The 20,775-nt window shown below is 40.4% G+C and overlaps 1 protein-coding gene across 1 annotated transcript in view; it reads left to right on the top strand.

The window, feature by feature from the left end:
* cacnb2a (calcium channel, voltage-dependent, beta 2a) overlaps positions 1-20,775 on the top strand; it is a 67,773-nt gene that overhangs the window by 45,812 nt on the left and 1,186 nt on the right. Inside the window, exons 3-13 of the mRNA XM_073488168.1 lie at positions 1,500-1,619; positions 8,601-8,723; positions 8,838-8,974; positions 9,077-9,153; positions 9,460-9,593; positions 13,048-13,128; positions 13,242-13,300; positions 14,947-15,056; positions 16,575-16,726; positions 19,193-19,288; positions 19,756-19,938. Of these exons, the coding sequence (XP_073344269.1) occupies positions 1,500-1,619; positions 8,601-8,723; positions 8,838-8,974; positions 9,077-9,153; positions 9,460-9,593; positions 13,048-13,128; positions 13,242-13,300; positions 14,947-15,056; positions 16,575-16,726; positions 19,193-19,288; positions 19,756-19,938 (1,272 nt within the window). The remainder of the gene's footprint in view (positions 1-1,499; positions 1,620-8,600; positions 8,724-8,837; positions 8,975-9,076; positions 9,154-9,459; positions 9,594-13,047; positions 13,129-13,241; positions 13,301-14,946; positions 15,057-16,574; positions 16,727-19,192; positions 19,289-19,755; positions 19,939-20,775) is intronic.

Genomic DNA, 20,775 nt, shown 5'->3' on the forward strand with positions numbered 1-20,775 from the left:
AGTGTATGAGTAACTGCAATGTTAGCTAGTGGGTGATTTGGTGTGGTTGAGCTACTTTTAACTTTTTAAATACAATTTTAGTCGTAAATTAACAAATTATATAGATTTCAAGGTAGATGAAAGCTTAAATCAAGTCATTTTTTATTTGTAAATTTATATAACCCAGAATCACAAATCGCAGATGCCTCAAGGGGCTGTAGCTTCTGTGCGGCATATAACACACTGTCCTAGACCCTTGATTCGGATCAAATATCCCCAAAAAACCCATTAACGAGAGGAAAAAAAGACAGAAAACTCTGGAAGGGATCCCTCTCCAAGGACGGAGAGACATGCAATAGACGTCGCATGTCTGGAATAGATGAGAGAAAAAAAATCATACACATTTTAGTAACAAAAATACATACAGATATGGATCCAGGAGGATGATCTGGAGCTTTGTTGTTGTCACATAGTTGGGACCTGAGCCACACAACTTCCTCTCAACCATGGAGATCTGGAAGGAGGACAGGCCACACAAACACAAAAGAGACAGCTTAAAGAACACATTTTCTTTGCCAACACTGTGTTTTCCCCTCATTCTTCTTAGCTTTCCAAGGAAAGCAGAATGCAGTTTTTAAGGTTGCAAAAAGATCGGTCTGTTTCAATTTACCAAGTCAGCCTGAACACTTTGAAACCTTTTGTCTCTTTTTGTCTTCAACTCTGTAGTGACTGCTCTCTATCTTTGTAAGGCAGAGTGCTTTAAGAACATATTGTGAGAACTATGTTCTATATAGCAAGAGCATGCAAGTATTCTTTTATCTACTGCAGCAATTATTTATGATCTGTTTTCATGTAGTATATGACAAGATGATGCAAGTTTGTCTGTGTTGTGGTGTGCACCAGTGCACTGTAGTCAGGAGTCTGTCTTAAGTTGAAATGTGTTTTGGTATATGTGAGTCTGCTTGTTTATGAGAAGATCTGTCACAACCACATATCACACAGACACACACTGGGACCTGGTGTTCTTCAGCAGTTTCCTCCAGTGTTTGTCTCAGAAGGATCACAACAAATCTGCAGGCGAGCAGCTGAGTGAGAGCTAAGGATAGAAGACGCTGGTGATGTGATTCTATGAAAAATGACTGTTTGTGTCCTTTGGCATCCTCTCCCAGAAAAAGAGGAAGTGTCCATAATTTGTTTCAGATTCAATCAGCTCTTGTGCTTTCCTCATGTTGTTGTAGCGATGTGATTGATAGTAGAGTTACATTTTTTGAGCATAGCTTCAACATTCATTATTTTGTGAAATCAGCTGAGACACCTTTGATGATAAGAGTTAACACTTCCGTCTGTGTGGGTGTGATGGCACATTTAAGTTGCACATCAGCTGCTCTCCTCCAAAGTTGAACATTTCTTTGAAGTTGCTGTGAAGCCCACAGCTTCTCTGTCATCTGTTATTTTTTGTGATTTTAAGTATGACTCTACATGGATGGAGTTGTGTTTTCAGTGTATGTTTGTCTCTGCAGGGTTCGGCCGACTCCTACACCAGCCGTCCATCAGACTCCGATGTGTCCTTGGAGGAGGATAAGGAGGCAGTGCGCAGAGAGGCAGAGCGACAGGCTCAGGCACAACTCGACAAGGCCAAGGTTGGTATCCAAAACCCAGCGGCACTAAGGTCACTCTGTCCAGTTTTTAACCTGCTGAAACATGTACTCTGTTGGCCCAAGATGTCTCCTGATGCCACGATATCACGGTACTTGGGTACTGATTCAGTATGTAATGCAATTCTTGAGATTTGCAATTCTGCAAGTATTGCAATTCAATATAACTTTTTTTTTTGCGAGTATAAAAATGCTGTAAAATGAAATGTATCATGATGTCTGTTACCTCCTGTTGTTTTCCCTCCTCTATTTAGAGTATATATCTGCAAGGAGGCTGCACTGCTGAGGGTGCAACTGTGTGTACACTTGCCAAAGATACATCATCGCGTTACAGTCAGCCAAATTTTTTGTTCACTTTTAGCGTTGTGCACCTGGAACGCCTCGAGGTCAGAGGTGTGCACACAGCAAACATAGCATTAGCATCGCATTAGTTATATAAAATCGATTTAGGAATAAAAGAATCGATTCAGGAATTGTGAAAAAAAGGAATCACGACTTTGAGAAGAGGGACCTGTGAACAATACGTCTGTGTTCTTATACTTTTTTGTGTGTTGGAGGCAAGAGTGTGTTTGCACAGACAAAAACTGGTTTATTATGCTTGAGTGAATGATGGCAGGCATCGCTCAAATGGTAATATAAACTTTACACTGGTTTGTTTGTTATTGGAAGATTAAAAGTTGCGTCTGCTTCCTTTTTGGTCTCATTTCTTAGGCCTTCATGTTTTTTTCTTAGCCTTCTTAGCTACCAATCTGGAGGGGTTTTGAGTGGGGAACAGGGTCACTTAAAGATTTCCAATATACTATATATATATATATATATATATATATATATATATATATATATATATATACAGCTTGTTTCTGACATGCTCACATTAAATAGAAAAGGTGAATTATATGGTGTTTTATTAAACCTGGGGCAAGTTTGGTGGACAAGGCTTCAGGACTGACTCGATGACTATGACAGCAGGATAGCTGAGCCAATTTCAGCTGGTTTCTCAGATGAAGACAGGGCTGTTAGGGGCTGCTGATGTGAGAGGTTAGGGGCCTCGGAGGACTCAGCGTCAGTGTTTATCAGAGCCAAGCCTCGCCTGCTCCGCTCTGCTCTAGGCCACAATTAGCAGCATATAAACAAACACACACAGCAGAGCAGACGTGCCTTTGTGCGACAGGAACTGCAATCAGAGCTGGCTTCCACAGAATCACTCAAATCACTGGCACTGTTGAGATTTACGGCTTTGATCTTTGAAATAATTTATCTATCGTCTGCTCACATTCTGTTTTCTTCCTACTTTACAGCTCACTGGATAGTTTTTGCATATGAATTCAAGCAAGTGTCTGAAAAATTGGTTTATTGTCTTTCACTGGATGTTCAGTCTCTGTAACAGTGAGTACATTCATTAGCTGTAAACTGTAAGCTCTTCTGCGATCCATCCATTCCAGCAGACATTTTCCTCCTGCTCTGAGTCTCAGGACCGCTCGTAGCTGGCAAAGACAGATCACTCAAGCAGATCTATGTTGTTATTTTCCAGAGCCGCCCTCTCTGGCTCACTAATTAAAAAGATAAGTTGGCTTTATAGATAACCTGGCATAGATTACCCCTGTTGGCATTTTACATGACAGATGACTAGTAAAAAATAGCCTCTCAGTTGTCTGGCCACCAGAGAGAGAGAGAGCCGGGGTCAGAGGAAGTGCAGACTCTCTGACTGTGAGCCTTTATGGGCAGTAATTCACAATGACTTCCTCAACATACCAATGATATTTGCAAGTAGTGGGGATAGAGTTGATGCCTAAAATGTTTCAAAAGATTTCACATTGCTCTGATGTATTTCTTTACATGTCATTCATTTGGTGGACAAAATTCAATTGCTTTTACAGACTAATTTGACTCTAATTGACCTTAAACAGGCACTCAATCAATTTTACGCATCAAAATTAGCCATGGGAGTAAAAGTCAACAACTGTAATATGTCTTCTGCAGCTCTAGAAATTACAATTTTTTTTATGGAAAGGCTGCGTAACAAACTTGGTGAGAGGAGGCTGAAATGCAATGGCATTTATCAAAATTTAACATGACAGTTATAATATATATATGTAGGATCAAGCTTTTTTTGGAGCTTGACTCATGTTAAGGATGAAAACTCAGGGTATCTTTGGGTGTATTCACACATAGCTCATTTGGAGCAGCTGTTTTGAAACCAGGAGCGTTTCCCTCCAAAGATGGGTTCGTTTCTGCATATGTGAACACAGCAATCGCACTCGAATGCGAGACAAAACAACAAGCCAAGATCGCTGAGATAGGGAGATCTCAGTCTGCTTCCAAGTAGGCTCTGGTGCGGATTGTTTATGGATTTTGTGGCAGCACATTTGTGATTTCAACACAATTTCAGAAACTAAACTACTAAAGAAATCCATCTGCTGATCGCGAAATCTGTTCAGGAATAGTGCAGGAATGTGCAGTACTTCATTTCTGCAGTATATCTAAATCCATGTCTGTGTATAGTCCAAATATATCTTCTATTGACTGTCTGATGGAAACAATTGTGGCCTTCCTTCATATTTTAACTTTACTCACAGTACAAATGAAAGGTTATCTGCCCTTATCTCTTAGGTTATCTGATTAGTGGCACATCTAGTCTGTTGTCATGAGACTGTAATCTGTTTCAAAGGCACTATTCAGGTCAGACCGTTCAAGGTGACTGGCTTTATAAGTATTTAAAGTATTTAACAATGGATGAAACAGCTACATGTATGTGAAAGGGGTCATTCATAGGGATGACAGTTCCACAGTTCTCCACAGCTCTATGGAGTGTTTCACCATCAATTAAGCTAATTGTTTTTTTTCAGTGTTTTCAGCTAAGTGGCTCTGGTAAACTCACTGTACACTGCAGGCTCAGCACCAAACAGCAGACATACAAAACGAGTCACTAGCTGGTGAACATAGTGGAGCATTCCTCAGGGGATGGTGACGACTCAAACAGAGTTAAAGTAAAGTGATAATGTGTCAAATATTGTGTTTACAGCTAGGGATGGGACAATATAAGCTTTTATCATGAATCACAATAAAAAACACTCAGTATTATCTAAGTCTGGGATGTTTTCCTTTATCGGGATAATCGTGAATAGCGTTTTAAGCAAATTTTTGATGATTATCGGAATAATATCGCAATTATTTAAGCCAGGATAATTGTGACACGAAATTTTCACATCATCCCATGCCAATTTACAGCTTGTCTCCACTGCCTCCAAGTCACCAAAGAGTAAATTAATGCAGGTCTCAATGTATGAATAATGAGCGTTTTCTTTAGTTTTTGTTGTACAAGGTTATAGATTAGGTAATGGGTGTAGATCGGAGTCAGAATTCATTAATCTCACTTTGTCTCCTAAGACACTTTCACTCACCGGTAACAATGGATATAATACAGAATGTGCAAGTTCAATTAGTGTGCACACATTGCAAGACAAACAATGACGAAAAGACTTGAGGTATGATAGAAAACAAAACATAATCTCACTTAAGCTATGCACTCCCGCCAAAAAAAGGAAACAATACCTGGTGGCTGCAATGGTTTAGTCAATAATAGCCTTAATTTATCATTACTTAGGGTGCGTAGCTACAAGATACTGAAGCAGCCTAGGATAATTATAGAAATCTTCCCTTGATAAATTAATGAAGGTTATGGTTCCCCTCATGCCTCATAATAATGCATTTTACAGGCTCTCCATACAGCCTAAAGGCCAGTGCGCACACACAGCTGAAGCATTTGAAATCGATCCCCAACATTCAAGGTGAAACAATGTGCGAATCTTGATTTATAGCTTGAGATCCTGCGTGTGCTGCTAATGGAGAGGCTGTGGCATGTTACACGGCAGATCTGCAGCAGCAAGAGCAAGTGTTCACTCAAGTGTCAGCACGGAGAGGACTGGGAGGTATTATCAGCAGAAATATTCATGGTGTGATGAGATATTGTGACGAGCGTCGTGTGGTGTTAATTGGCTGTGGTCCATAACTGTGCCTCCCAGGGTTCCCAGTTACAGATACGGCTTCTCTTGAACTGTGTCTTATCTCTGCTCCTCCTCTTATCTCCATGAATGTGTATCCTCTCACTTCCTGTCCTCTGCTTCCCTTTTTTTTTTGCACTTCATCTTGTCCTCTATCCTCCAGTCCATCTCCTTTCCCTTTGTCTCCCCCCCCGCTCCCATGCTTCTTACCCGGTCTCTAACCCTCCTTCTCCCTCCCTCACTGCAGTCAATATGGCATCCATAATGTAGACCTGTGTTATGTAAGAAGCAGCAGTATGGGCTCAGTCAGGAGATGTAGAGATACTATACACCATTAAAGGGGCCTGTATGTACAAATCCCGCAGTCACCTGTGATACAAGGTGGCATGTAGGACATGTATGTGTGTATAATTGCCTACAGGTCTGTAAAATGTCATTAAGCCTATGGAGAGCTTCATCTGTCAGCCGGCCATGATGGATAAAGGCGAGCAGAGCAGCTGGGGGGGAGGAAAGAGGCAGTGGTCCATGAGAGAACCGAGGGAGCACACATACCTACATACATATGTGTACTAATGGACCTTATACCTTCATGCAGCCATGTGACTCAACACCAAGGACGCTCTGTCCTCTGCGGGTCCCGACACTGCACACATTGGATTGATCTCCCCAATGGAGACACACACAGAGCGTACAACCATCACTCCGTGGAATATTTACATTGCTGTCAGCATGAGGAGGATGATTCCAGGAGGATTTCACTAATGTATTATTCCCATAATCCCTCGTAGTTCATCATAGTCACTTCACACCTGTTGTATTTCAATGAGGCATTAGTGGACAGTGAAAGTCATGATGGCGGAGAAATGTAAAGCAAGCATTTGTTGTTGTTGTAATTGTTCTTCTTGTATGCTTTTTTATAGTTATGTTACAGACTATACCTCTACCTCCCTATACTTGTATTTTGAGTTTAATTTATTTAAAAAATCTATTGTTTTATCTATTTGTAACACAATTATATCGTTATCTTGCGTCCAGGAAAATCTGATATTGTGACAGTTCTAATCAGCAGGGAAACAAGTGCTATCGGCAATTTTCTTCTTCAATCGACAAAAGCCAATTTAATCACCAATTGGTACAAGCATACTATGGATATATAAATATTGCATTGTAGGCTAAGACGTGCTATTACAACTTGTTGCAAGTGATTATATGTCACAGTCAACATGTGTTTTCCACTGTCTTCTATTCAACTTGAATTTTCTTTGATTAAGTCACAAAACTTGGTATTAATATAGAAATGTGCCTTGCTCCATTTACTGTATTGAAACTGTACTAAACTAGAATGGCACTCAGTAGAGTGCATACCTCTGCCAGGGTAGATCTGGACTTTAATTAGAATCTCCATCCATTTGTACTCACTCATAGATACCAGCCACCTTAATATGCCTACATTTTTTCATCAGGATCCATGCATTATTCCCCGAAAAATGAACAAATGTGTCCAAAAACTCCCTATCTTGTAAAAGAGAGTGACCCCCACCACAAGTTAATGCAGTTTATTCTGGGCAGAAACCCATCCTCCTTCCAAGTATTGTGGAAATCCGTTCAGTAGTATTTTGTGCTGCTGACAAACCAGCCAACAAAGGACAAGGGGGAAAACATAACCTCCTTGGCGCTGGTAAAAATTGGCTCAACCTGCTTGTATATTTTATTTTTTTTAGGTTGCTTCGTGGAAATCAGTTTGTAGGACTAGGAAAACAGTTATTTGGGTGCACTTTGAAAGCATTTTTTTTAGAGTCTGTATAAAGTCCAACTCAAGTTACATCATCAAAGCTCTGATTTAGTGGCTTCAATTTGGCTTCCAGCTGAACACCACACACCCCGTCCCCTCATCTTGCTCTCTTTCATCTGCAGGTAAATATTTAGCGTGTGAGTCTACGCAGGGAGATTACTCTAAGCTACATCCCTGTGCATTCGCTTTGGCCTTTCAGTCAACTTCAGTCATGCTTGTCACACAGTCAAAGGCAGAGCGAATGTAATCTGGTTGAGGGCATGACCGTGTTGCCAACTGTTGCTGCCATCGCCGCCAGGCCGGCTCCAAGATTATGTCCGAAAGCATTTTATGTAATTCTTAAAGGGATGTGTGTCTTTTGTGGGTTTATTCTAGTCTTGCAGAGATGTAGATTTAGAGGGTTTGTCTGTGAGCATATGTTTCTCTCATTACATTTTTTCATGACGTGACCTTATTAAATCTTATTCAAATCCCCTGTTGTAGCAAATGCAATGCGTCACTATGGGCAGAGGAGATTTGCTTTTGCTTTGAGCAAAAATGTGTGTCTGGAAAGAGAAAGTGTCTCTCATGTGGACAGTCAGCGGTGTTATATCATGTACAGGAAACATTTTGTTTGCTGTATGCATTATCTCAATGGACCGTTTGTCCCACAGAGGAAGGTCAGCAGTGATCCAATAGGAAGGTCAATATTGATTTAACTGTTGTTTAGATTGCAGGATTGATTTATGAACCATTTACACAAGTGCTCTTTGTGCTACTTCTAAGTAAGCACAAGACAAGAGTCTTGCTTTACTGTCGGTGTTGAAGTGGTGATTGCTACAGACGCTAACATGTTGCATCACTCTGAATTGTAAAGTGTAACAGAAAGACAGTGCAGCAGCCAAATCATTCATGTAGAGAGAGCTAAACTAAGTGTGGATGAGTCAGAGCCAGCCTGTATCCCTCACCCAGGGTTATTTTTACACCTCGCACAAAGACAAGAATCACAGCTCACCAAGAGTGCACGAAAATATCCAAATTTAAACATTTATCTACTCTCCTGAGGGTACTCTGAGGTAATGGGTCTGGGTTTTTACCAACTAGGATACAACTGCTGCCGTGTGAGGCAGTCATTTTTATCTTTTGCACGATCTGACATTTTCATTTATCTTCCTCCTTTGTTCCTCCTTGAAGACCAAACCAGTTGCATTTGCTGTTCGCACAAATGTCAACTACAGCCCGAGTCACGATGATGATGTCCCCGTGCCAGGCATGGCCATCTCCTTTGAGGCTAAAGACTTCCTCCATGTCAAAGAGGTGAGTTCTGATTTTTTAGGACCAATCAAGATAATGATGCTGAGGGAAATAAGGAAAATGATCAGAAGTTGAAGGAGGATGCTCAAGATAAGTGTCTTTAATGATTCTGCACAGAAATTCAACAACGACTGGTGGATAGGACGCCTGGTGAAGGAAGGCTGTGAAATCGGTTTCATCCCCAGTCCGGTGAAGATTGAAAACACTCGTATCCTCCAGGAGCAAAGAGCCAAACAGGGCAAGTTCCACTCCAGGTAAAAATCCTCATCTGCACCAAAGAACCTCAAAAACACATGAAATACTGTACCCACCCTTTAAGAGTTGGTGTTGTTCATTAACGCTTTCTCTCTTTTCAGTAAATTGGGAGCAAACTCATCTTCTAGTTTAGGTGAAGTGGTTCCTAACTCAAGGAAATCTACTCCTCCTTCGTCTGGTAAGTAGCTTGAAGGCAACTTTGCAACTCCAACTTCATATATAATCGTTTTTTTTATCTTTTAAACCAACTTTTAACCACTGAGTTCAAGTTTAAGGTAAGATGTACTGCTAAGAATATATATATTTAGAATTTGTAGCTGCAATAAAGTTGACCTTTCTTCTGTCAGTTATATGTTTTAATGGCCATAATTGTACTTTTATATGTTTCATTTGCTGTCTCTGTGTAGTAGCATACGTTGTGTGCTACTGTGACCTCCTGTCTTCACCTCTGTTTGACGGTGCTCTTGTCTGTCTGTGTGCGTAGCCATTGACATAGACGCCACAGACTTAGACCCCGAGGACAATGAGCTTCCAGTCAACCTGCGCTCCCCTAAAGCCAGTCCAAACACTGTCATGTCACCCCTAGCAAAAGAGAAACGAATGCCCTTCTTTAAGAAGGTAAACTTTGGACTACTCCACCTTCTCTTCTTCTCTGTCCGTCCGCACGGCTCAGACTAAATGCCTGTGGCTGCTCGGCCTCACTCAGCGCCCGTCCTGTGTCTTACACCACCGTCTTTGTCCCTCGACGTGCACCCGACCGTTAGCATGCATGCCTGTTCTTAACCTCTCTCTTTCTCCTCTTCCGTCTCACCACAGCTAAGCAGAAGCAGAAGTCGGTAAGTTGTGGCGTGCAGTGCACCAGCTAAGCAGCGGCTGGGGATGACCTCTGTGGTCTGAACTGTACAAATGCGCTATATGGTTCCTCTGCAGGGACTCAGCTCTTTCCTGACCTCTCACCCTACTCACTGCAATCCTCTGTGTTGTGTTTGTGATTGTTCATGTTTCTGCAAGTGAACTTGTGATCCTGATTGAGTGGGAGCTCAGTGCGAACAGCTTTTTGATAAGCTAGACAAAATCAGAGTCTGCTTTTGTATTTTTTAAGAGAAATTCAACATTTTGGGATTTATGCCTATTAACTTTCCTGCTAAAAGTGAGATGAGGAGATCAATACCATCATCAAATCCATGGTTAGAATGGAAACTGGGGTAAAACATCTACTCTGCCAAAATCTATTCCTGCACCTCTAAAGCTCTCTACGTAACAGTGCTGGGCAAGACTTCATTTTACAGGGGGTAAATTTAAAGACATTTCAAAAATATTATTTCGTAATTACCACCTACTTATCATGACATTTCCGGACCTGGAAAGACCATCCCAGTACAATAACCATGTCAGAAAATATCAAGGTTTCACAGTATTGCGGTATATGTTATTACAACGTTATTACAACGATTATCAGTTACAATGATCCTTAAAAGGATGGAAACAGAAGGGTTTTATTTGGTTGAACAAATGCTTTATTATGATATACTACAACACTACTTGATACCATTTTAAATCTTAATCATTGTTAAATCCGTACAAAAACTGAAAAAGCCTTTTAAAGAATTCACCACTCCCAACAAAGAAATAGTCCATCACGTAATGTTTTGCATGTTTTTGTACCGATTAAACAAACAAGATACATTGTGATGATTAGTGAGCTTTAAAGGTGCAAATCTCTTCATCAAACTCTTGTTAAGAAAGTGAACAAGCATATTTCCAAAAATAAATGAACTATTGCTTGAATTTGTTTGGTTGTTGCCATTTGACAGAGACACATTCATTGTAAGTAACATCCATTGTTTCCATTTGATGTGTCAGCCTTTCAAATATGACTGTAAAACTTTTTATTGATTTTATTGACAGCAGCAATAGATGCTGTTTTCTTATGACAGCATTCAAATTAATATTTTTCCTTTTATCAAAATATATTTACAGCATGCTAAATGTAGACAGAAGCACAACAAAAATCAAGCTCACACATCTTCAACCAAAACCACAGTTCAATGTGGAGAATTGTGATAATTTTGTCACAATAAAGCCACTGAACGTTTCCCATGACTATGCTGACGTTCAGCAAGTAATCCAGAGCTGAACTTAGGCTACCACAGAGCCACGTTGTCCATTAATACCCTTGTGTTAGTCAGCAGTAGTGTGCATCAGTTCCCACAATGTCCCGAGGGAAGCCCAATGACGACAGCAAATGTTAGACTGAAAGAAAGAAGTGGAAGTGGAGAGAAGAGGAAGACAAGGCGATACACCGCGACATTAAATCTACTAAAAGACTTGTAAAGACAACACAGACCGAGAGAGCAGATCAGCATCGGGACTAATACGGCAGGAAATGATTCAAAATAAATACAGTGTGGTGGTCCTTTTTAAGTAGTCAGCCCTCTCTGCTGTCTAACAGAGCTTCAGCTGAGAGCTTCTTCGAGAAAAAGAAAGAAAGAGAAAGTACTTACATTTCCCTCCAGTGTGCTGGCACATCCTTCAAACATGCAGCTCTGGCAGGCGCCTGGGACTCACAGCAGCCTCAGGTTCACTGCCTCGCTGTCAGATGCTGACAGAAGGCCACTTTCCTGAGAGAATGTACAAGCAGTGCACAAACAATTTGAAAAATATGAAAGGGGCGTTCTTTCCAAAATTGTACGAATGACTCTGAGTATCTAAATGCATTTCTAGCTGTAACAAGGTTAGCCAACCAGAAGTATATAATCTCCATCAGAGACTCTTTGTACTTGTCAATTCATTTTTTCTCTAGTACCACTCAGCAATTATTCAGATTTTAACATTTTCCTTTAAACCATCATATTAATTTGCCTTGGCAACACATTTGAAAAAGGACTGCGACTAATGACTATTATCAATCTGCAGAGTAGTTATATTTATTAACTGATGAATCATTTAGTCTATAAAATTACAGGAAAGTTTAATTCCTCAGAACAAAGCAGACATAGCTAAAGATCCCCAAAGAAGAAATATAAAAAATACTCTGCTTTGAATAATAATTTGACCAGATTGCTCGTATGAACCGATCTTAAAGTCAGATTTAAGGCGAGCACAGAGAAACTCTTCCCCTCCACCACATGAAAATGCAAACAGCCTTCTAGTGTCAAACTCTGCATGTACATCAAGACTGGCTTGACTGGGTTTGACTCAGCACGGCAGCCCAACGCAGCAGGGATTAGCATTTCCATTTTAACGGGGCTACACGCTTGAAGGTTTGTCTTAAACTGATGGCGTGCTTGTTTTGAGTAGCAGTCAAAGCAGCGGCTGCAAATACCCCAATCAAAGAAAAGCTGCTAACAAAACTCAACTTAATTGGTAACAAACATTTCATTTCCTATTAAATCTTCACAATAAAATATTTAGTTTTATTATGAAGCAGCAAAATCAGGAAACCAGCAGTAACTTAACACAACTCCCGAAACAGCTGAAAGCTACTCAGCGTGGTAAAAGCGGAGTAAATCTGATCAGTACATCCTTAATTCTGTCCATCAACTGCTCTAATTTTCAGACATCTTGTCAAAATCACCCCTATAATCTGATTTCAGACTGAGGCTGTTTCACAAGCTGAGCTTCCACTTTGTCTCCACAGCAAGTTTTTCTCTCTGCGTCCTGTTTTTTCCAAGTTTTTCGGTTGTAGCTTCAGTCAGTCGACTGTAGCTCTGTCTCCCCGTCTGACTAACCTTTCCTGTTACATAGTTTCCCCTTTCACTCAATGACATCAGAACCATGAAATGAGAGGATTTATCTAAAGATTGTTATCCATCATGAAATATTGTGGTTTACCGTAACCTGCTTTGAAATTCGGCCAACCAAAGTAAACTGCCAGATTTATTATAAATCAGAGCTAGCTCGTGTTTTGTCGGGCCGGCTGAGACGTCTTGTTTCATGGGTCGCAATGTTCCAGTGCTTTTAAATTGTCGAGTTCATTGTTGTTCCAACCCCTCAAGTGATTTGTGATGGTGAGCGTTTACTTTGTCTCCATAAATGTGTGCAACTGTTTTTCTTCTTCTCCTGTCTGAAGACGGAACACATTCCTCCGTACGACGTTGTGCCTTCTATGCGGCCCGTGGTTCTGGTGGGACCGTCACTGAAGGGCTACGAGGTACGTCAAAACTTCGACCTTTCAAACACAACACTTCTGGGAATTTATCAGCAGAGCATGCGTCACTTTTAACTGTTTCTTCTTCGTATTTCCCTCAAATTTCCTGTCCACAGGTGACCGACATGATGCAAAAAGCACTGTTTGACTTTTTGAAACACAGATTCGAGGGAAGGTAAGTTCCCTGTGACCTTTATAAAAAACACTCTCATCCTGCTTCCTCCCTCATTCTTCCTTTCTCTCTCCAGCTCTATAGGCTGGTATTTATCTGTCCCCTGAGGTTAGCCGAGGGAGTGTGTAACAAGTTTGTTTGGCCTGGAGATGTGTGTTGCTGCTTTAAATAGGCCCTCTCCATGTCCTTAATAGGCCATAATGGGCCCTAGAGCAGAGCAGGATTCTCCTTGCCCGATGTTGAGTCCATCCAACCATCTGAAGCAGAGAGGCCATGAAGTTACACGACATTTAGATCCACTCAGACCACCAGCAGCAGCTGCAGTGGATTTTGTTGAACTCCCTTTTGAGCCCTGCTCTTCAGACGTTGTTTAAATAATGCATGATGACGTGTCATCGAGCTGAAATGATTCTCAATGAGGTAGTTTGGACAGAGATTTGACGTGTTGGAATGCAGACTTATTTTAAAATCAAGGCAACATGAGCAGAGAGTGCGGATCATATGAGTGCACATGTATGATCGAGTATATGAAGTCAGTATGTAGGGAAGCCTCCCAGCAGCAGACCCATGTTTTTGTTCCTGGTGTTTTACGTATTGTGCTCCACGATTTTTTTCACTTAAATACAAAGTGATGTGAACTTTACAGTTATCTTAAACTCGGACTGTCACAGTTTCAGATTTTCACTAAATGATTATCATGGCCAAAAAAAAAATCACAAAAACAATATTATTACAATATCTAGCCGTATTGTTGGTAGAGTGTCGTCCATCATCTCCTTCGCCACGACATCACTAGCTAGGTAGTAACTGTCTTCTACTTCTTCTTCTTTTTGCAGCTTTATGGTGGTGGCAACCAGCGTTGGGGTGCATTACCACCACCCACTATGACAAAACGAGAACAGAAAGAAATGAAAATTATTTAAGAGACGCTGGATTATTAACACCATATCAACATTTCATTTTTTAACATCACAATGATCATTAATATCAGTATAATGCAACACTATAGTAGATTATTTTATGGGAAGTCTTCAGAACAGTGTTACAATCTAAGTACAAACATTTACAACTTATAGAGCTCAAATATCAAGTCTACATCATAAAGAGGATAAATGCCTTGTTTCTGTGGTTCCATTGGGAAACTTTTAGTCAAGTTTATCAACTAAAAGTAGCTTACATGTTCTCATTTAAAATTATATCACTATTTTTCATCAGACCTCTGGGAAAAGGAGTCGTTGTTATCAGGAAATGAGTTCATGTATTGGGTTCACCCTCAGTTGTCTTGGTCCTGGTCCAGCCCTCACTTGCTGCAAGGTTTGGTTTTAAGGACAAGCTGCTCTGATAGTTTTCTGTAAATTCAGGTCAAATTATCAATAATCAAATCATGCTAACTCCGTTACACATCTTCACGGAACGAGGAATGTCACATGACGGTATTAAATGTCTTTGGGAGCATCATCTACAATAGTGTGTGGACTATTTTTCTGTGATTTCTGTGAAACAGGACATGATCTACACGTATGTTCTTTATGCAGCTGTTTGCTTCCCATTTATTTTGGGTCAAGAATACGTGTTTGTCCTCCTATCTCATATCAAATGAAGTCCATGATATCTGGTTAACCGAGCATTTTTCTTGTCTCTTGTTTCAGAATATCAATCACCCGTGTCACAGCGGACATCTCTCTTGCCAAACGCTCGGTCTTGAACAATCCCAGCAAGCACGCCATCATCGAACGCTCCAACACACGCTCAAACTTGGGTACGTTCGGACCAGACATTACTGCATTTCCTGGGAACATCTGGTGTTTTGATTCATAATGTTTTCAAGGAGACCGCCTTATGTGGAAAAGGAAGGAAACGATTAAAGGAACTCTTGACAATGGCAATGATAACTCCTGACTGGCCTGAGTGGCCTTGGCCAGTTTTCTCTTGTTTGGAATGAAAGATAGAGCATAAACGCACGATAACAAGTTCAAGAACCGCTCTGATTTGACTGGGGTTGATTGGAGTTTAGATGTGATTAGAATGAAACAGATTCCTGAGTCAAACTGAGGTGACAAGGCTAATGTTTGCTACGTATCAACATATCAATCAGTCCGTGGCTGCAGCAGAGTGAAAAGTCTCAGGGAAAGTGTGTGCTGGGAGCAAAAAGTGTATTGTATCTAAATTTTTTATGATTACACGAAGCCACAACACTACAACTTGATCATGTTACTCCGGTCCTTCTCAACAGTGGTCCTAGAAATAAAAATATCCATCTTAACAAGACATTTTGTGCTCTATGGTGCCTGAAATCGACTCATTTCCAAAAAGAGCACGATTTGTAGATTTGTTTCTTATGCAGATGGACATTTTCATTAATTTTCTGCGTCAGAAACAAGTAAAATTATCCTACCCCTTTGGCATAATTTAGCCGGGAAATGAGAATTTGTGACTCAGGCGAAATCTAAATAAGCTGTTTGGTTGGAATGTGTTCATGTTATCAGTTAACTTCAGACTTTGTCGTGACTGGAAGTCATGAGGCTTGGCCATGACTCCTCTCAGATTGGGAATCGTGCCCTGCTGTGATATTTGTAGGATAGTTTCTGCAGTCACCGCGTCATCTGTTGGGGGCTGTGTGATGTAACAGTCGGATTTTGTTAGAGGTAACAGAACGTGGCTTGCTGTTTCTCTCAGTCATGATGCATTTTGAATATTTTAGTTTCTGTGAGACAGAATGGAGCCAAGATGTAGTGCAATCAAATTATTTGAACCGCATCCTGTTAGTCAAGTTTTATTCATAAAGCACTTTTCAAAAGAAAAGTTACGAAGAACTTTACAATAAAAACATTAAATAACAAACATGAAGGATAGTGATCACGGTAAGAGCAACAAAATAGAATTTACAAAGAAAAAATCTGACATCTGATCGATGAACACTTTTCCATTAAGAAACAACCTGGAAGTGATTGTACGTGTGGGCAGTTTGCAGTCAAAACATGAACTATATGGACAAGAAATGCTGAAAAATATGTAACAGTTTATTATAGATTATTACAAAGATTAAATAAAATAGTTAGCAAAATGGTAATGTTACACTCTAAAAACTTACTACACCTTTTAAGTGTGTTCTTACTCATTCTCATAGGATGTGGGATCTGTAATCTATAAAAGCATATGAAATCACATGTAAAATAATCAAACTATTGTTCAATGATACCCATCAAATCAGACAAATTTCTTCAACCAAAAACTTTAATTTTACAACCTCTGCACTGACTCTCTGTGTCTCTTTCAGCTGAAGTCCAGAGTGAGATCGAGCGAATCTTCGAACTGGCCCGGACGTTACAGCTGGTAGTTCTGGACGCCGACACCATCAACCACCCGTCACAACTGGGGAAGACGTCCCTCGCACCCATCATCGTCTACGTCAAGATCACCTCTCCCAAGGTGAGTAAAATAAACACGTTTGATCCGGCGACAGAGCCAGTCACTGGGGGATCAAAGGAGAAAGAGAACAGAAAATAAGCACATGGTGAAGTTCCCGCTACTTACGTAGATGTTTTAGTGAACTGGTTTGTCTCTCGTCGTTGTGTCTCATCACAGTCGTATTATGTTCCTGTAACTGATCTGCTCCTTAGCTGTGATGTTGTCTACGTGAAAGCACTTATTTGAAAGCGAGCAGTTGCGTGAGAGGACTGATTCATCACTCTGACCTTCAGCATGAGTAAAAAAAGGCTCATGATTCAGTGATCAATAAAAATAACAAACATTTGGGTAGCATCTAAAATGAGAAAAAGCATAGCTAAGGAGGCATGAGATCCACGCTTTAAATCAAAGTGACATCAGTGTGAATCACACTGGGGGCAAAAAATAAAACACTTCTACCACCTGTCTTCTCGATTACAGCCGGCTGCCATATTATTTACAGCTAAACTTCAAGGAATAATCACAGTACTTTTACAAGTTATGATATAACTGTACAAGCAGTGCTGGAAGAAATATTAAAGTAAAAATGCTCCATTACAAGTGAAGCTCCTACTTCAGTAAAATGAAAGAAGTACGAACAACAAAATGTTCTTAATGAATCGAATGTACGTAAAGGTCCCCTCTGACTACATGATTTTATGTTACATTATTAGATTGTTAAAGGGGTACTACACCAATCTCATACATCAGTCTGTTTACAGGACTTTGGAGAACGTCTACTAATTTTGTGACTTCAGATCAAATCATTTGTCTCAAGTGATGTCAATTAAATAAGCATTATTTGGAGCATGAAGAATACAAGCAGAAAAGAAAGAAGCGGGCATTGTTTGAGGCTAGCAGCTCCAGGCAGCATTAACAGCTACTAGCATTAGCACACTCGAGCTGCATTGTGGGTAATGTAGGCGCCAGGTTTTAAGAAGAATTTGAATAAAAAAACAACTTCTCTGGTTTTGCTACATCCATTTTAGTCCTTTTTTCCAAACTGTCCATCATGAGTCTCATGACGTTAGAAGAGAGCATTGCTAAAGTATTGGAGATACTCTTTTGATAATAATGCATCAATGCTTAAAGGAGCTCTGTGGTATTTCTGAGTTGGGCTGGAAGCCAGTCGTTAGCTTATGTTGGAGGACTCCGTTTCTAAACTAATGTTAGCTACTGTTACTCTCTATAAGCAGAGCGGAGAGAGGCTCTGAGAACATACATAAAGTCATATCCTTTGGACTCCGAGTCCTTCACAAAGAAGTCCACAGTCCAGCAGCATTAAACAAGTTAAACAAATCATCCACAGGCTTGTTGTAGCTGGTTGAGGTCGAGCTGGTTTAACGACTTAGTTACAGTTAGGTTGTTTTGCGCTTTGGTTTCCAGCCCGGGGATCCGTCCCCATCAGAGGGTCACAAGAGAAATCAGATGGTTTGTAAAATGAGGTGGTTGCAAAGAGAGAAAAAAAAGAGCTCTACTTCTTAAATCTTTTGGACTTTTCTCCTTTCTTCTTTAGAAATATTAATTATTCACCTCATAGACACCTGAAACATGACAAGGATCCTCAAGAACAAACAGTTTTTATCATAAGGAGTTAAAACCCAAAAGGTGGGAAACCACTGGTTTAATCTTTAACAATGTGTTTGTAATCTTATTATCACATGTTTTTTAATGTAACATCTTGATCGGAAAAGTAACCAAAACCACCAACAGGCCGCAAAATGTGAGCCGCACTGCTTTTTTTGTTGAAGCCTACAATTTAAAAAAGGAGCAGTGTTGTGCATGTTTGTTTTGTGTTTTTTTTGTTATATGAAGTAAACTTGCAGATCTGTACCTTTTTATTTTGGCTAGTTAGAAGTTAGTTAGTTAGATAGTTTGCCACCTCGAGAATAAACATCTGTAAAAACGAGCCTGAGCTCTGATTGAGGGTGAGAGCTTGTTCCCAAATGGAAATCCGAGGTGAATTCACAGGGAGTACCACCAGCTGTTCCAGGAGCTTCGCCTGGAAGACAGTCAGTTCAAGGCTAAATATTATACTTATTAGGATGAGTCGGGGACAATGTGACAATGACGTCAAAGCGCTTTTCTGCTCTGTGCTGACACTTTATCAACTTGAAGCATTCAGAGTGCTCCTGCAAAAACACAAGGTGCTCTAGACTTCTAGAAATGTGAGGCACCCAGGGCACATAAGCGGCAGGCAAAACGCTTCCTGCCTGTCAAAACAAAAGGAAAAAGATGCCTCTCACTGCAAAAACTGTGTTCTGTCTGATTTAACCCTGAAAAGTACAATCTTTCCCTCTGAACTGTAGCGGAGCTTCAAAAGCAGCTATCTACTTTCACAGTGTAAAGCTATTCAACTTTCAATTCTGCCCACATAAAGCTCATATTTAGTTGAGTTAAATAATATCACCCATGACCTTGTTGCCTTCTGTCCTCATTTGCCCTCAGGTGCTGCAGAGACTCATCAAGTCCAGAGGCAAGTCTCAGGCCAAACACCTCAATGTCCAGATGGTGGCCGCAGACAAGCTGGCTCAGTGCCCTCCTGTAAGTCTCCACAGTGGACTCTAATTATCACTGACTTGATTCCAGCGTTTAAAATAACCTAAAGTTTTGTCCTTTTAGAGATGTTTTGGCTCTGGTTGCAGTTTCATGCATATCTGAAGATTTTTTTTTTTTTAAAGCTTTATGATTCGTGCCAGTTCTATTTCTGCTCGTCTGTAATCTGCTTAGTTATTATTTTAGAAAATGAAGCAAGCACCCCAGGCTTGTGAAAGTGCAGACTTAATTTAATTCAGATAGCAGTTCAGTTCTTTAGGGAATTACTGTTAAAGAATTAATTCTAACATAGCTCTGACATCTTGTGTATATATAAAGATCAGTGTGATTTTCTTTAAGGATAATTTTAATTCTGTGGGTAAAAACAATCAGAGTCTTTTATTGTCCAAGTACACACCACCTCACCATGTCTCCATTTTCTTTATCGCTGTCTGCACCATTCGTCCCTCCTTCAGGAGATGTTTGACATCATCCTAGACGAGAACCAGCTGGAGGATGCATGTGAGCATATGGCTGATTACCTGGAGGCCTACTGGAAAAGCACTCACCCCACCAGCTGCAACCCGCCCAACCCACTGGTAACGAAGCTGCCCACGGCTGCCCTGCCCTCCAGCCCAGCCCCGGTCTCCGGCGTGCAGGTAACAAGTGCTGATCAAACTCAGGGTGGGGATACCTGAAGCAACGAGGACAGGAAGTGATAAAGAGAGTGTTAGATCCTCAAAAATGCTGCATTAATTTTTAATTAGAAGTTTACATAGAAAGAATAGTGACAGTTAATGTTACATTTTTTTATTGTCTTAATTAACCTAAAAAATCCTAAAAAAAAAACCTTTTATTTTATATTTAAAATTTTTACTGATATAGGCGATCATTAATCCTTTGCAACCCCTGTATTGTGATTCATATTGTATCACCAGATTCCCTACAATTAACAATAAGTAGGATCAACCATACAGTTTTTAAAATACAGTCACATACAAGAGCTGAGTAATGCAACTATTAAGCAATTGAATAATGTTATGTAGAAGCATGTCTAATTTACTAAAACTGAAACTGAACTGAACTAAACTGGAGTTTATTGTCCAGCTTAAAGGCACTTGACAGCTGGGATACACATCGTCTGAATAACAACAATTAAGAACGATGACTTTTCAGCTAATGTCACAAATCTGAGTGTGTAAATGCTGTAAATCCCTTAACTTCTACCCTCTCTCCATCCACTGCCATCACAATGGAAAAATGTGAGACTGAAAATGAGGTTTTCCTCATTCCTCCTGATTATGACGAGGAGCAGGAGTGAGCTTGACATGTGATTGCTAGTGTGGTGAGTCAGTGTGGAGACGCTCTGTAAATAAAAGTTTAGAGGCTTCAGGTGGCAGAAATCGATCCTGGACAATGAAAAAACAAACAGCTTCAACTTTGCATCTGCCTCCTCCAGGATCCATCAACCGTCAGTGGATGGTTGATGGATATTA

This window comes from Pagrus major, chromosome 19 (assembly GCF_040436345.1).
Source record: "Pagrus major chromosome 19, Pma_NU_1.0".
Lineage (NCBI taxonomy): Eukaryota > Metazoa > Chordata > Actinopteri > Spariformes > Sparidae > Pagrus > Pagrus major.